Source organism: Orbicella franksi, chromosome 7, assembly GCF_964199315.1.
Source record: "Orbicella franksi chromosome 7, jaOrbFran1.1, whole genome shotgun sequence".
Taxonomy (NCBI): domain Eukaryota; kingdom Metazoa; phylum Cnidaria; class Anthozoa; order Scleractinia; family Merulinidae; genus Orbicella; species Orbicella franksi.
Window position 1 is genome coordinate 28,060,901 of NC_138151.1, and position 16,354 is coordinate 28,077,254.

The following is a 16,354-nucleotide window of genomic DNA, read 5'->3' on the forward strand; positions in this document are numbered from 1 at the left end:
CCCGGGGAGGGGGGCACTGCCATATATGGGCTATATAGGTATGTGCCGCTGTGAAGAGTATGGTTTTCAAGCAGTTTACTCTATGATAGGGTATATAAATCAGAGCGTTTGGGTCTAGAATAGGGTATAATTTTTCACAAAACTGACTAGTTGGTTGAAGATTTTATCTAGACTAAGGAAACCAGGAATTGCCACTCAAAAATATAAAAAAATCAAATCGGCAAGTTTAAATTTACGCAAATCAGCCTCAACAGTGTCGATAGATGGGGGGATTTGGGGAGTTTACTCTAGTATAGGGTAGCAAAATTCAGCTGAACTAGCTCTGGTATAGGCCATAACGAGCCAGACGTTCTTAGCAACCAAAAAACAGACCTGGGATCCCGTGGAGATGTACAACTTTTAGTCCTACATCTCCACGGGATATCCAGTGGCTTACAACATTCCAGTGTAATCATATCCCTGTCGGTGATCGTTTATGTTCCACAAAACGCGTCAAGTTTTGCACGAATGTGTCATAATCCTAAAGCGTGAAATTATATTTACTGTAAGACAATTCCATCGTGTCAGAAAGATACAAAACATTTTAATAGTCGGCGATACGGGAAAAGAAAAAATAACGTTGAAACAATGTGTTTTCTAGGTTGGGGCGCAAACGCCAGTTTAAAACTTAGAATTTTTGATACATTTCTTACTCTTGTAAAGCTACGGAGCACGTATAGATGAAATGTTTTCGCTAATCTCAGTTATCACTGTTATTCAGTAAGCGAAGTGACTATGCGCAGCAGCCCAGAAATGCCCGAGAGTCAGAAATGTTCTCAGATTTTCCGCGGAAAGCCTGATTGAAACCTGTTTAGGGTATTCTTTGTATACATGTTTGTTGCTTAGCGATTCCAAAAATAATCTGAATTTTCTAGTATTCGAATTCGAAGATCATGTACACCGACACTTTGAAAATCAGTTAATGTTATGGGCAGTCAGGAAATCATCTCAAAAATTATGTCAAAGCTCTCAAGAGCGATAGAAATCTCGAGTACATGATGTAATTCTTTTCGAGAAATGCCGAGCGATTCTGGAAAGAGCACGACGGAAAAATCACTATTACGATTTTGTTACATATCCCGAAGCACTCAGCAACTCTACTGCATGGACTTCAGCTTGGATGAACCAGAAAGGATATGTAACATGTTCCTATAATGTCACGCACGACGGAAAAAATAACTATGACGATTTTGTTACATATCCCGAAGCACTCAGCAACGGTATTGCATGGACTTCAGCCTGGATGAACTAGAAAGGATATGTCACATGTTCCTATAATGTCACGCACAACGGAAAAATAACTGTGGCGATTTTGTTACATATCCCGAAGTACTCAGCAACTGTATTGCATGGACTTCAGCCTGGATGAACCAGAAAGGATATGTAACATGTTCCTATAATTTCACGCACGACAGAAAAATAACTATGGCGATTTTGTTACATATCCCGAAGCGCTCAGCAACTGTATTGCATGGACTTCAGCCTGGGTGAACCAGAAAAGGATATGTAACATTTTCCTATAATGTCATGCACGACGGTAAAATAACTATGACGATTTTGTTATATACCCCGAAGCACTCAGCAACTGTATTGCATGGACTTTAGCCTGGGTGAACCAGAAAAGGATATGTAACATGTTCCTATAATGCCATGCACGACGGAAAAATAACTATGACGATTTTGTTACATATCCCGAAGTACTCAGCAACTGTATTGCATGGACTTCAGCATAGGTGAACCAGAAAAGGATATGTAACATGTTCCTATAACGTCACGCACGACGGAAAAATAACTATGACGATTTTGTTACATATCCCGAAGCACTCAGCAACTGTATTGCATGGACGTCAGCCTGGATGAACCAGAAAGGATATGTAACATGTTCCTGTAATGTCATGCACGACGGAAAAATAACTATCACGATTTTGTTACATATCCCGAAGTACTCAGCAACTGTATTGCATGGACTTCAGCCTGGGTGAACCAGAAAAGGATAAGTAACAGATTCCTATAATGTCACGTACGACGGAAAAATCAATATCACGATTTTGTTACATATCCCGAAGCACTCAGCAACTGTATTGCATGGACTTCAGCCTGGGTGAACCAGAAAAGGAGATGTAACATGTTCCTATAATGCCATGCACGACGGAAAAATAACTATGACGATTTTGTTACATATCCCGAAGCACTCAGCAACTGTATTGCATGGACGTCAGCCTGGATGAACCAGAAAGGATATGTAACATGTTCCTGTAATGTCATGCACGACGGAAAAATAACTATGACGATTTTGTTACATATCCCGAAGTACTCAGCAACTGTATTGCATGGACTTCAGCCTGGGTGAACCAGAAAAGGATAAGTAACAGATTCCTATAATGTCACGTACGACGGAAAAATCAATATCACGATTTTGTTACATATCCCGACGTACTCAGCAACTGTATTGCACGGACTTCAGCCTGGGTGAACCAGAAAAGGATATGTAACATTTTCCTATAATGTCATGCACGACGGTAAAATAACTATCACGATTTTGTTACATATCCCGAAGTACTCAGCAACTCTATTGCATGGACTTCAGCCTGGATGAACCAGAAAGGATATGTAACATGTTCCTATAATGTCATGCACGACGGAAAAATAACTATCACGATTTTGTTACATATCCCGACGTACTCAGCAACTGTATTGCATGGACTTCAGCCTGGGTGAACCAGAAAAGGATAAGTAACAGATTCCTATAATGTCACGTACGACGGAAAAATCAATATCACGATTTTGTTACATATCCCGACGTACTCAGCAACTGTATTGCATGGACTTCAGCCTGGGTGAACCAGAAAAGGATATGTAACATTTTCCTATAATGTCATGCACGACGGTAAAATAACTATCACGATTTTGTTACATATCCCGAAGTACTCAGCAACTCTATTGCATGGACTTCAGCCTGGATGAACCAGAAAGGATATGTAACATGTTCCTATAATGTCATGCACGACGGAAAAATAACTATCACGATTTTGTTACATATCCCGAAGTACTCAGCAACTGTATTGCATGGACTTCAGCCTGGGTGAACCAGAAAAGGATAAGTAACAGATTCCTATAATGTCACGTACGACGGAAAAATCAATATCACGATTTTGTTACATATCCCGACGTACTCAGCAACTGTATTGCATGGACTTCAGCCTGGGTGAACCAGAAAAGGATATGTAACATTTTCCCATAATGTCACGCACGACGGAAAAATAACTATGACGATTTTGTTACATATCCCGAAGCGCTCAGCAACTGTATTGCATGGACTTCAGCATGGGTGAACCAGAAAAGGATATGTAACATTTTCCTATAATGTCATGCACGACGGTAAAATAACTATGATGATTGTGTTATATATCCCGAAGCACTCAGCAACGGTATTGCATGGACTTCAGCCTGGGTGAACCAGAAAAGGATATGTAACATGTTCCTATAATGTCATGCACGACGGAAAAATCAATATCACGATTTTGTTACATATCCCGAAGTACTCAGCAACTGTATTGCATGGACTTAAGCATAGGTGAACCAGAAAAGGATATGTAACATGTTCCTATAACGTCACGCACGACGGAAAAATAACTATGACGATTTTGTTACATATCCCGAAGTACTCAGCAACTGTATTGCATGGACTTCAGCCTGGATGAACCAGAAAGGATATGTAACATGTTCCTGTAATGTCATGCACGACGGAAAAATAACTATCACGATTTTGTTACATATCCCGAAGTACTCAGCAACTGTATTGCATGGACTTCAGCCTGGGTGAACCAGAAAAGGATAAGTAACAGATTCCTATAATGTCACGTACGACGGAAAAATCAATATCACGATTTTGTTACATATCCCGAAGCACTCAGCAACTGTATTGCATGGACTTCAGCCTGGGTGAACCAGAAAAGGATATGTAACATTTTCCTATAATGCCATGCACGACGGAAAAATAACTATGACGATTTTGTTACATATCCCGAAGCACTCAGCAACTATATTGCATGGACTTCAGCATAGGTGAACCAGAAAAGGATATGTAACATGTTCCTATAACGTCACGCACGACGGAAAAATAACTATCACGATTTTGTTACATATCCCGAAGCACTCAGCAACTGTATTGCATGGACGTCAGCCTGGATGAACCAGAAAGGATATGTAACATGTTCCTGTAATGTCATGCACGACGGAAAAATAACTATCACGATTTTGTTACATATCCCGAAGTACTCAGCAACTGTATTGCATGGACTTCAGCCTGGGTGAACCAGAAAAGGATAAGTAACAGATTCCTATAATGTCACGTACGACGGAAAAATCAATATCACGAATTTGTTACATATCCCGAAGCACTCAGCAACTGTATTGCATGGACTTCAGCCTGGGTGAACCAGAAAAGGATATGTAACATTTTCCTATAATGTCATGCACGACGGTAAAATAACTATGACGATTTTGTTATATATCCCGAAGCACTCAGCAACGGTATTGCATGGACTTCAGCCTGGGTGAACCAGAAAAGGATATGTAACATGTTCCTATAATGTCATGCACGACGGAAAAATCAATATCACGATTTTGTTACATATCCCGAAGTACTCAGCAACTCTATTGCATGGACTTCAGCATAGGTGAACCAGAAAAGGATATGTAACATGTTCCTATAACGTCACGCACGATGGAAAAATAACTATGACGATTTTGTTACATATCCCGAAGTACTCAGCAACTGTATTGCATGGACTTCAGCCTGGGTGAACCAGAAAAGGATAAGTAACAGATTCCTATAATGTCACGTACGACGGAAAAATCAATATCACGATTTTGTTACATATCCCGAAGTACTCAGCAACTGTATTGCATGGACTTCAGCATAGGTGAACCAGAAAAGGATATGTAACATGTTCCTATAACGTCACGCACGACGGAAAAATAACTATGACGATTTTGTTACATATCCCGAAGTACTCAGCAACTGTATTGCATGGACTTCAGCCTGGGTGAACCAGAAAGGATATGTAACATTTTCCTATAATGTCATGCACGACGGAAAAATAACTATCACGATTTTGTTACATATCCCGAAGTACTCAGCAACTGTATTGCATGGACTTCAGCCTGGGTGAACCAGAAAAGGATAAGTAACAGATTCCTATAACATCACGTACGACGGAAAAATCAATATCACGATTTTGTTACATATCCCGAAGCACTCAGCAACTGTATTGCATGGACTTCAGCCTGGGTGAACCAGAAAAGGATATGTAACATTTTCCTATAATGTCATGCACGACGGTAAAATAACTATCACGATTTTGTTACATATCCCGAAGTACTCAGCAACTCTATTGCATGGACTTCAGCCTGGATGAACCAGAAAGGATATGTAACATGTTCCTATAATGTCATGCACGACGGAAAAATAACTATCACGATTTTGTTACATATCCCGAAGTACTCAGCAACTGTATTGCATGGACTTCAGCCTGGGTGAACCAGAAAAGGATAAGTAACAGATTCCTATAATGTCACGTACGACGGAAAAATCAATATCACGATTTTGTTACATATCCCGAAGCACTCAGCAACTGTATTGCATGGACTTCAGCCTGGGTGAACCAGAAAAGGATATGTAACATTTTCCCATAATGTCACGCACGACGGAAAAATAACTATGACGATTTTGTTACATATCCCGAAGCGCTCAGCAACTGTATTGCATGGACTTCAGCCTGGGTGAACCAGAAAAGGATATGTAACATGTTCCTATAATGTCATGCACGACGGAAAAATAACTATGACGATTTTGTTACATATCCCGAAGTATTCAGCAACTGTATTGCATGGACTTCAGCCTGGATGAACCAGAAAGGATATGTGACATGTTCGTATGATATGAACGAGCAAGGGAAAATGACGATTTTGTTGTTGTTTTTGTTTCGTATAGTGTCACGCATTACTGAAAAATAATGTGGTTTTTGTAAAATATCCTGTAGCACTCGGTAACGTAGAAATACTGCGAGGACATTTGCGTGGGAAAACCAGAGCGGATTTATAATGTGTGGCTACATGGTGATTTTACTATACATCTGGATTCGTCTTTCAGAAAACTAGTGTACCATGGACTTCAGTCTAGGGTCTAACCCACGAATGAAAATAGTGATTTAACATTTTAGTAGCTATCTAGACCCCATACAATCTAAAAGCATGACAATGGGTGTAAGTTATGATATAAATAGAATATTAATCGGAAGACTTAACTTGGTGCGTTTGACTTGTTGAGTTTTGAAGCTGTTGTCTTGATTCGATTCTCTGGGAGGTTGGTCACGGGCAGCGCAAGCTGAAAACACTTTCTGGTTCTCTCCGTCGTTCTTGGGTGAATGAATTCACGTATAAATCAATCGTGGCTGGCGATTTCGTTTGGTTTTCAACAACTGTTTTATGGTTTAAGCGAAAACCAATCCAAATGTATAGTCAGGGCAGCTCCTTTGTTTCCCTTCCCGTGAAAAGAAATCCCACGCGCCTTCTTTAACTCCTCAAGGCAAATTCGATTGGAAACTGGCTCAATTTCGCACAAATGCGTCAGAGAGACACCATATCTTCTAACTCAGAGGCACATCTCGTTTTGTGTCCGTTTTTAACGACCGATGACGGGTTCATTCGAAGTCGAAGTCTTTTTTTTATATATGACCGCGCAATATTCCCGCGTTATGAAAATTTATTTTAAAACATCAATTATGTGGCCAGATCATATCTGAAAATAACCAGGTTAATTTTGTACACAATCTCACTGAAAGCAATTATCGCTAACCACAATAGAATCGCAAAAGTCTTGCGATGACAGCAACCTAACAGATAAATGACATCACCCCATAGCAACCGGACCTGGCGAATTTTTGAGCTTCCGGTTAGCTCTGGCTCGTGATGAAGGGTTCCAGGGTCCCAGCGGCACATCCCCACTCAGAAATTCCCAAAGTACCCCTCCCCTCGGGAAAAAAGGCACAACTGACTTAAAGGACACGTAAAAATGTCAGTTTCCTCCTAATAGGCGTCTCAAACTTTGGAATCGTGTATTTCATGAAATATATTTTAGAAGCAAATTTTTGTATCACGGACTCTCACTATAATAGATTTTCCCAGAGGCACTTTGTTCCTACTCCCCCTACTGATTTTATAACTGATTTCTGTTCACCCAGGTGGTGGCAAAGTCGGGATTCCACTGCTCGTTTGAAATGCGAGTTGTACGCAGCTTGAAGAACATGTCTGTATGACAAGTCGCTCTCTCCCACTTACACGAATATCAACAGCAACAACCAAAAAACACCCAAAACGCATAAATCGACAATCCACGAAATGCAGGCTTTGCGTACCTACTTTATCCTCCCCCGTAAATAGTACGGTGCATAACAAGAGCGCGCGCTCATTTGCAGTGGCGAAGAACGCGGTTTAAAAAAAAAAGAAAAAAAGCGTTGAAATATATGTGAAATGCGAAAACGTGAAAATAAATCGAGGAGGAGTATTTTATTTCCCTGAACGTGCTCAGAGAAGGCTTAAAATTAGACACGGTTGGTTGCAAGGTCAAGATTTCTAAAGGTCTTTATGCGATCGATTTTTCACGGAACTAAAGTTGACTATTACTCCTGCTGCTCACGTGAATAACTGAGGCGCAATCAGCCGCAAAAGTGTGCTTTAACTACCTTTGTTTGCCCGATGAAGAATTAAACGAGGGAGAGTATTTCTTTGCTTCGCAGAGTCTTCGCAGATTCCACAATCTCCGGCGAACGTGTCGAGAGAAGGTGCCATACGGTCACACATGGCCGACCAGAGAGCAGCGTCACGCACTCCACGTCATCACTGCGTCCGAATTATGTCACGGATCAGTGATTTGAATTGTGATTTGCATAAAACTCTTCACGAATTCGAATAACTCAGTTTAAGATTGAAGTATGCTGGTTATACTTTTGCTGTTATCTCCGCTCCTCTTTCAAGCTCCATCTGTGGACTCCAAGGTATGTCACACCGATAACCATACCAAAGAAATTTTCTGTTCTTTTCAGCTAAAACTGCTCAAAGAAATGGCGTAATTGAAAGCGCTGAAACAAGTGACCGTTTTGAACAACTTGCCGTTTGACAGTACATAGGCATAATAGTGAACAAACCGGGGAAAAGGTTTTGAACTGTTACGATTCTTTGCATAAAATCAGGCTTGAAAAATAAATTGAACGTTACAGAAGTTATATAATTTTAAAAGATAGTAAAAACGACAGGAGACGACAAATCAAAGTTTGCCAACGCTGTTGCGATGTTTTGATAACCATGGCATTCCAACAGAAGGAACAAAGCAGTCATTGACTTATTCAAGAGCGGCGCGTGTTTTAACGGTTCACCATTTCGAGAAACAGTGATTTTTGAAGAATCGCGTTTTGTATAGACGAAAATCTTACTCCAGGCTTTTACCACCAACACCAAAAATTCCACAAATTTTTGTGTACGGTTTTACTCTAAAATTGTCGATTTAATCCTCATTTTCTTAGAAAAGTTATTGAAAAGGTTGAAAGGATCTGTTGTTCTGGTGAGAGTTTTATCCCTCAGGGACTCACAATGGCACTGAATAATCCCCGCACAAATATTTAGCTGGACTTTAAATTCTTTTTGTTTTACCGAGAATCTGAGCACGAATTTCAACTAGAAAAGGTTTTCTCTTCCTTCCGGCCAAGATTCGAATTCAACGGTTCAGATATTTCAACTTGATCAATTTTCAGATCTATGGGTTATTATAATTTTTTTTTTTTTTTTTTTTACTTGCAAGAGAAGCTGATTATTGCACACTTTTGCTTTATTGTTCTGGGCAGGTCTTAATTAAGTAAGCCCTTTCGTGTCTGATGTTTTATCTGCCAAATAATCGAGTCCGAAAATGCGGAAAAAACGTGACACTTATGACCAATATTTATACCTATGAAATCGTCGTCGACATATCTGGCGAGTTTGGTCTCGCCATGGTTCGTATTTTGGCGAGACATGGTTGACCCAAAAGACCCATACGCGTCTGATATGCCGCCGAAGCACACCAAAAACAGGTACGACATAAGTATTTACCACACCCAAATGTGATATCGTAGCCATATCAAGTCAGTGACGTCATTTCTCAGGATATCAGGACGGTAGGCACGGCTTCTGATTGGCTAATGGCGAATTACTACCAAGGATCTTTCAGTTGCGTTCTTCTTCGATTTAACATATTTCTAATCATTGTCTAATGGCAAAACAAAACATTTAAAACCTATAAAAGCATCGATTACGTAATAATGCTATCCCGGAAAGGTTTGTGGCATCCGGTACAATTTGAAATATGAAAACTATCTTTGAAAACATTTTGAATTCAACTTAACAGGAAAAAGAACAGCGGAATGCAAAGAAACCACTGGCTGATAAAACTTTTTTATCCCTGCGATCCTAAAAAAATATCGAAAATATATTGATCACCGGGCGGTTTAACCGCCCTTATTTCCCACTGACGAACACTGAAACTGTGTCAATAATACTTTTGTAACTTTTGATACTTAGCTGAACATTGATGTAGCGGAGAAAATCTTAATTGCAGTCAGTTTTCGAGATTAGGTATGCATTAACAGAAACCCAGCTCAGCCAATTTGTTATATTAGGTATAAATGTCGTATCCAAGAAACTTTCACTGGAAAAGTGGTCTTCTGGGAACTTTTTCCGTCGAGAAATAATTTTGAGAATCAAGTCAACTTCTGACCGGTTTTCTGGTTAACGATGGAGGGTAGAACAAAATGTTTACATGAGTTTAATTTTAAGAAGCACTTTCTTTTTTTTCTTGTTTTTGCGCTTCACATTTCCTACGAGGAAGCAATTTTTGTGAGTTTTAACAAGTAAGCAGGTCGGAATTACTGCATTGTTTAATACTCATCTCTACCATATGTTTAATATCGCGGAAAAGTTGATAAAACGAAAAGTTAAAAACAACGCAACATACAGTTCAAAACAACCGAAATCAGGGCCGAGTTACCTTCTCAGTCTTCTTTATACAGTATACCATAAAAGAACTTCGTCTTCAGAGTAAAATTAAGGGGATTTTTTTTTTTTTCCTCCCGGGGAATATTTTACCGGTGTGATGCAATAAGCCGCAATGAACATCGAACCCCCGGCCGGGGATAAAAAACTTGCACAATAAGTAACATTTCGGGAATAATTTTCGCAAGACTGTAATACAACCGCTAGTAATGCGGCGACTTTTCTAAACCGTCTCTCATTGTAAACTATAGCTAGCTGAGTCTGTTGTTGTCTCAAAGAGGAACAGAGGGCAATGAACAAATAATAGAGTTGTAACTGAACTATAGTAGACGGTGTTGACTTTGAAAAACCTTTGTAACAAAAATTCAGTCTGTAATAATCTTATATTGTTCAGCTTTTACGACACCAACATTTCAGATATTCGATTCTTTGAACAAACGTCCAGCTAAGTAAACAAATTAGTGTTTACTATAAAGCCCTTTTGTCAATCCAAATGGAAATTTCCTTTCTTTTCTTTTCCTTTTGTTTTCCATTCCTTTTGCGTCGTAACTGACCACTCACGGAGCCGAACGAACTGTAATTTTCGACAGCTTTGGATTGAAAGGGAGTCAACTTTATTCTAAACCCATTTTAAAGCACTGTCAATCAAAGTGTCAGACCAATCTGCTTGAGAATGGAAACGTAACAGCCACAGTTAACTCTTTTGTTTTCCGTTGTTATTTCGTTTTTCACACTCTCTTTCTCTCGTTAACGTGACTTCACCTTGCTTGTTTACATCTTATTGTCCATGTTTGTATTGTTGCCAGTAACAAAAAAAACTTACTGTGGACAGATCTTTTAGTAGAAGTGTGATACAACACAAAATAAGAATAATTAGTTGAAGGTTTCTGTTTAAATATAAACTAAGTTGTTCTTTTGGACCGTAACTGTCCTGTGCTGGTGAGCGAGATGAAGCTGTTTCCGGATACGGTAGAATGGAGCTAATTTTATTTAACCCGTAATAAGTCAACTATCCTATCCACAAATATACCTCGGAATTGATATTGCTCTCGGTCTGTTGTATTGCTTAGCTGTAAACGAAGTGGTTGAAGAACCATTTTTCAAATGTCAAGTGATGCCATTGCAAGGGAAACAATCAAATATCGTGACGTCACGAGGATTTAAGCCAATCATAGACCACGACGCTTTTCCGCCGCGCGTTGAGCGAAACAACAATGTTTAAAAGCACCGTTCAAGCCCTCACCGTCATATTTTGCTCTCACACAAGTATCCATAACAATGGTTTCCATAGTCTTCATTATCTTCGTCACCGTTCACATGTCGTGTTCGTTTTCAGACCCAATGGTGAGTAAATTTGGGCAATACGCTCGTCTCTTTCGATTAACTTAAATACATTATCATTTCTGATGGTTTAGGTTGGGTTTGTGACAGAAAATTCTCCTTTATTTGTGACAAGTTTCAGACTTTCGCTCCTAAGCTGAATAAATAGTATTTAAAAGACTCGAGGGTGAGTACAATCCCATTCTAACCGAAGAGCAGTAGTTTACGATTTCGACTTTCAGGCAAAATTGTCATTCTTCGTTTATCTCAACTATTTTCCTTTTAATAACATAATGCGGATTTAAACCCTTCCCTGATTGTTTGAAAACTTCTTATCTCTTCTACAGCCCGTAGAAAGCCAACATGTAACTTCCACAATCGGAAGCAAAAATGAAATTGCATCACAGCTGAATACAAAGTATCGAGAAGTTTTTCTCACATACAATATTAGATGCACTAAATAGCATTTGAAAGTTTTAGTCAAAAAAAAAAAAATTAACCCCTATTACTGACTTAAACAGTTACGATATCCGACTTTCGTGCGTCGTGTTGCCGGTACATTGTTTGTTTTTCTCGGAAGGTAAATCTTGCCTTATTTTTCACTGATAGGTTGGGAAGCTTGATACGATTTTAATTAAAATTTCAAGTTCCATACACATTAAGCGGTGCATTGTTTGTTTTTGGAAATGTAAAATACGATTTACAATTATTTGCCGTTTTATCGTCACGTAGCAATGAAGGATTGTAAAGAAACATTGAATTTTAATTCAAAATATCTATACAAGCATTGTCGTAAGTGTATGTTTCGGCAAGAGATTGAAAGATGCGAAATATTTTCCAGATATTATTATTTATTCTCGTCGAGAATACGCCACGTTCGATATATGGCGCCGACGCTTTCGGGTCAAAATTGCAAATTTTTAAAGTTTCTTTTGTCCTTCAGTTCCCAAAAGAGACTTGCATACAAAGAAAACACCACCAAATGTAGAGGTTTATCCTGAAGACCTCGGAGCCATGCTAGAATGATGATATATCGAATGTGGCCTATGGAACAAACTCTAGAATTGCACAGGTCGATTAGGCCGCCCACCCCCCCCCCCCCCAAAAAAAAAAACTCTAATGCCTCTAGCAAGTTCCTGTTAATATACCAGTGTTCAAATGTCGTACGTCGCTTTTGGGTGGAGATATCGATCACCGTAGTCTTGTCATAAACAGAAATCTCGCAGAAACCTTTCTCAGTCAAATGATTGCGTACAAAAAAAGAAGAATTATTCAAACGATGCAAATTGGCAACAATTCAAACAACGAAATGTTTCTCTACTATTAAAGTTGGTTAAGTTGTATTTAGATCACTCGCGGCTTTGGAAATCCCAGGAGAGTCTAAAAATTGTCAATCTTATGATGCGGACTTTTACACCACAAGCGGCTCCACGTGCATTTTATACATCGTCCACGAAGACATCCACGCAAAGCGCGTTCTTCTATTATCCGCGCGCAGAAGAACTAGGTAACAAAAAATTACACAAAAAAATATCTTGAGATGGATTACCTAAGGCATAAGGCCTATATGGGAGATGAACTCTGTTAGCCTTCCACCCCTTTTTGATGATATCCAGCACAGCAGGGCTCAGTAGTCATGTTTACTTTATTTGCTCTTTGAGGACTTTGTCGCCCAAAGCAGCTTTATTGGTAGACTCTCTAAAAGTCCTTTCCAATAATATTTCCATTGTTAGTTTCGAGCTCGCACCAGCGAGAGATTGCCCTCCTGACTTCGTCGCGCGAAGATTCCCCTCTCTCTTCGCTCGAGGAAGATAAGTATAAGTCAAGGATTAAGAAAAGGTTGACTTTTGGCAAATCTACTTCATTGGTGTCTGAACTCGCAAACGACTCTATTCAGGCAAACCTATGAATCGCATTAAAATTCGGAGTTAGCTTTGACCGATATCTTAAGAGAACTTTTCTTGGAAGGTTGATTGTTAAATTTTAGATTAGATAGATCAGTTGTGTCAGTGTTATCTTGACACCAAGCATTGTCCGAAATTGATGACTTCCCGTTTTTTTAATTCACCTGCGATCGTTAATTTCTAATTCGATCTAAGTGCGAACATTATTTACCAAGTTTCAACGATGAACGTGCATTTTTGAGCCATAAATCAAGTTCGAACGTATTTTTTATTTACCCCTAGACAACAAAAAAGGTGGGGCTCATTTCGCTGATTACACTATGACGTTACCTTACTTTCCGTTGACGGAGGCGGTATTATTGAACTTTCAATGTTTGACGGTTAGCAACTACATTTACCACAATTTTACACGGTTTAGATTCCATTTATGCACCAGGACGTTCTTTCCAATCCACCTTGCACGGCTTTCTCCCAGGCCTTCAGAGACAATCGATTTCGTTGACGTATCCGAGACAGATGGCCCGGATAACACTTTTCGCCCACCTGACCACGTGACCCGAAAACGATTGACCGCGGCAATTTATCAAACACTCGAGACAATGTTTCATCGGGATATCCAAACACCGAGAAGAAAGCTAAAAATACGACGCGCAACGGAGTATTTTTGACGAAATTCAAGGTGTTTGGATAGCCAATGAAACATTATCTCGAGTGTTTGATATATTTTCTCAATCGAAACAAAAACTAAGTAGTAAAGGGAGAAGTAAAATCGTCAAAATCTATGCTAATTAAGACCGGGTATCGAGGAGCGAAATCGCAAGAAACAACAAGCAGATAACCTTGAAGATTCGTCCAGTCGTCCTCCATTTATGACTGATAAAAAGAATCCCACTGGCCTTCATTATTCTTAAGTTATTATCATTGTCTTAGTTCAGGTTTCTAAGAACTTAACTAATCAAGGGTTTTCATATATTCATTATTCTATAATTGAGAATTCCAGAATTCATATTTAGGCACTAATCCGTCAAATAGATTTGCGAAATTACCGGTATCCCTTTCAGCAATGAAAATTTCTCTCAAATTTAAGTATAAATCTGCTAGCGTTCTATAACGAATGCCGTTCTCTGATTGGCTACGCTACTATCTATTCTGTTGTAGATAGTGAGTGGTGTAGCAGTGTGAGCTTGTCAACAAGACGGCCGCTTCTTCGCGTTTTCGAATTAGAAGTGCCTGTGAAGAGGATTTAGATAAAGTTTGAAGGACTAGTAGAAATATACTAAAACAATTAGATTATTCGCTCTCGATTTCTAAGAATGATAGGAATCGGGTGCGAATAATCTAATGGTTGAATAGCACATTTATCAACAGGCTCTGCCGAGAGGCCTTGCAGTATTTCTTGAGAAGATGGAAATTCCACGAGACGAATTTATGAGGAGATACCAGGCTTATAAAGCAGGCGCCTCCCCTATATCTGTAATACGGCATGACGCATCGACTAGCTCTCAGACCTCCAGTGACGTGCCGGAGCATTCTGGAGGAGTTAACACTACAGAACGTAAGTATGTTAGCTAGACAGATGGCTACGGATACCTTTTTCTTTTTTCGCGTGGGCACTAGACGCCGCTCTCTTGTGGTACATAATTCTCGTATTAACAGTGTTTCCATTACCGCGGGGAGGGGGGTACTCAGTAAATCTTTGGGTGGGGGTGTGCGGCTGGGACACTGGAACCCTTACGCTATACTAGACCACGATCAGCTTGATTTTGCAATCCTATTCCAAACTAGCCAGCCACCAAAAACCCCTATCCTATCCGAGACTAACCATTTTCCATGACGAAACTTTATCACTATCGTAGTCTACCATATGCTAAACTAATATTTCAGGGTCTCTTCCGAGTTTCCTGGGTAAAGAACCCTGTTCTTGAAATTATACCCTATTCTAGAGCAAATCTGTCTAATTTCTCTACCCTTTCCCAGACTAAACTGCCTAAAACCCATACCCGTCACAGCGGCACATACCTAAAAAGCTTATATATGGAATTAATCCCCTGCCCTCGGCCTTTATTCTACAAAGTAAGTCGGATTGTCCATTTCAAAAGTCCCGTTTAATGTTGTGACCAGTAGAGGTTGGCCGATCAGCAACGGCGGAACCGTAAAAGCGTGACACATTTGAGTGAGTGCTTTATCTGTTCGGCCTTTCTGTCACGCAGTCGCCATTTGTTTTTTTTTCAACGTTAAGTTTAGGTTAATTAACTCGTTAAATAACTCGTTACCAGTACCTCACTTTAAGTTTGAACTGATAGCGGGTTTTGATGCTAACTGTTTCTTTTACAGTAAATAACCTACCGGTCATACCGGAAGACGCCACCTGTAAACCAAGACCAGCAATCATTGAGTTACCCAGGGTATTTGGTACTTCCCTATATCCCAGCTTCGTCATCCTTTATCGTTGCGGTGGAAGTTGCTCGTTGCAGGACGCCCAACACTGCGCTGTCACGGCGCAAGACGCCATCAATGTTGAAGTTTTGGAAATAATCTACAAACAGTGGGATTTTAAGAGTATGAAGTTGTATAGCCACACCCAATGCAGTTGCGATTGTATCCAGACAGCCAGTGATTGCGATCCGCAGATACAGATTTGGAACGCAGACCATTGTAAATGCAACTGCATTGAGGATGGATCGCAGTGTGACGGAGCAACTCAAAGCTGGGATATCAAGACTTGTGCCTGCAAGTGTGACACAGCTCCACAGATCTGCGCTCACAACAAAGAGTGGGATGCTGAAAACTGCGGCTGTCATTGCAAAAAGATACTCCAGGACAAATGCAAGGCAAATAACCAAAACATCGACATAAATACTTGTCAGTGCCTTGATGTAAACGTACTGTAACGTTTTGCGCGACTTCATTTGTGTCACGCAACGTCACTTGACGGAAGGATTTTACGGCAGTATGACGTAGTCACGCAAGGACCGCACTTTCAGAAATTTAACTTACATAAGGGGCTT

The 16,354-nt window shown here is 39.9% G+C and overlaps 2 protein-coding genes across 3 annotated transcripts in view; both read left to right on the forward strand.

Annotated features, from left to right (window-relative positions):
• Nucleotides 1-1,184, forward strand: part of LOC145492922 (uncharacterized) — a 100,624-nt gene extending 99,440 nt beyond the window's left edge. Inside the window, exon 2 of the mRNA XM_081472300.1 lies at nucleotides 1-1,184. The gene's annotated coding sequence lies outside the window, so the exon portion shown is untranslated.
• Nucleotides 1,185-7,600: 6,416 nt separating this feature from the next.
• Nucleotides 7,601-16,318, forward strand: LOC145491644 (uncharacterized). 2 transcript variants are annotated; one of them, XM_081470856.1, is made up of 3 exons: nucleotides 7,601-8,096; nucleotides 14,715-14,901; nucleotides 15,681-16,318. In XM_081470856.1, exons 1-3 carry the CDS (start codon nucleotides 8,034-8,036, stop codon nucleotides 16,235-16,237), a joined length of 807 nt encoding a protein of 268 aa, XP_081326982.1. In that variant the 5' UTR covers nucleotides 7,601-8,033; the 3' UTR covers nucleotides 16,238-16,318. The 2 variants fall into 2 exon arrangements, with proteins under 2 accessions (XP_081326982.1, XP_081326981.1); XM_081470855.1 differs by having other exon boundaries at nucleotides 8,008-11,466.
• Nucleotides 16,319-16,354: the final 36 nt, after the last annotated feature.

Excerpts from the sequence above, each read along its gene's own strand:
- LOC145491644 (XM_081470855.1), top strand. The coding sequence starts at position 11,401 with ATGGTTTCCATAGTCTTCATTATCTTCGTCACCGTTCACATGTCGTGT. Across the intron at positions 11,467-14,714 it reads GTTCGTTTTCAGACCCAATG|GCTCTGCCGAGAGGCCTTGC; the intron begins GTGAGTAAATTT and ends ATTTATCAACAG. Across the intron at positions 14,902-15,680 it reads AGGAGTTAACACTACAGAAC|TAAATAACCTACCGGTCATA; the intron begins GTAAGTATGTTA and ends TTTCTTTTACAG.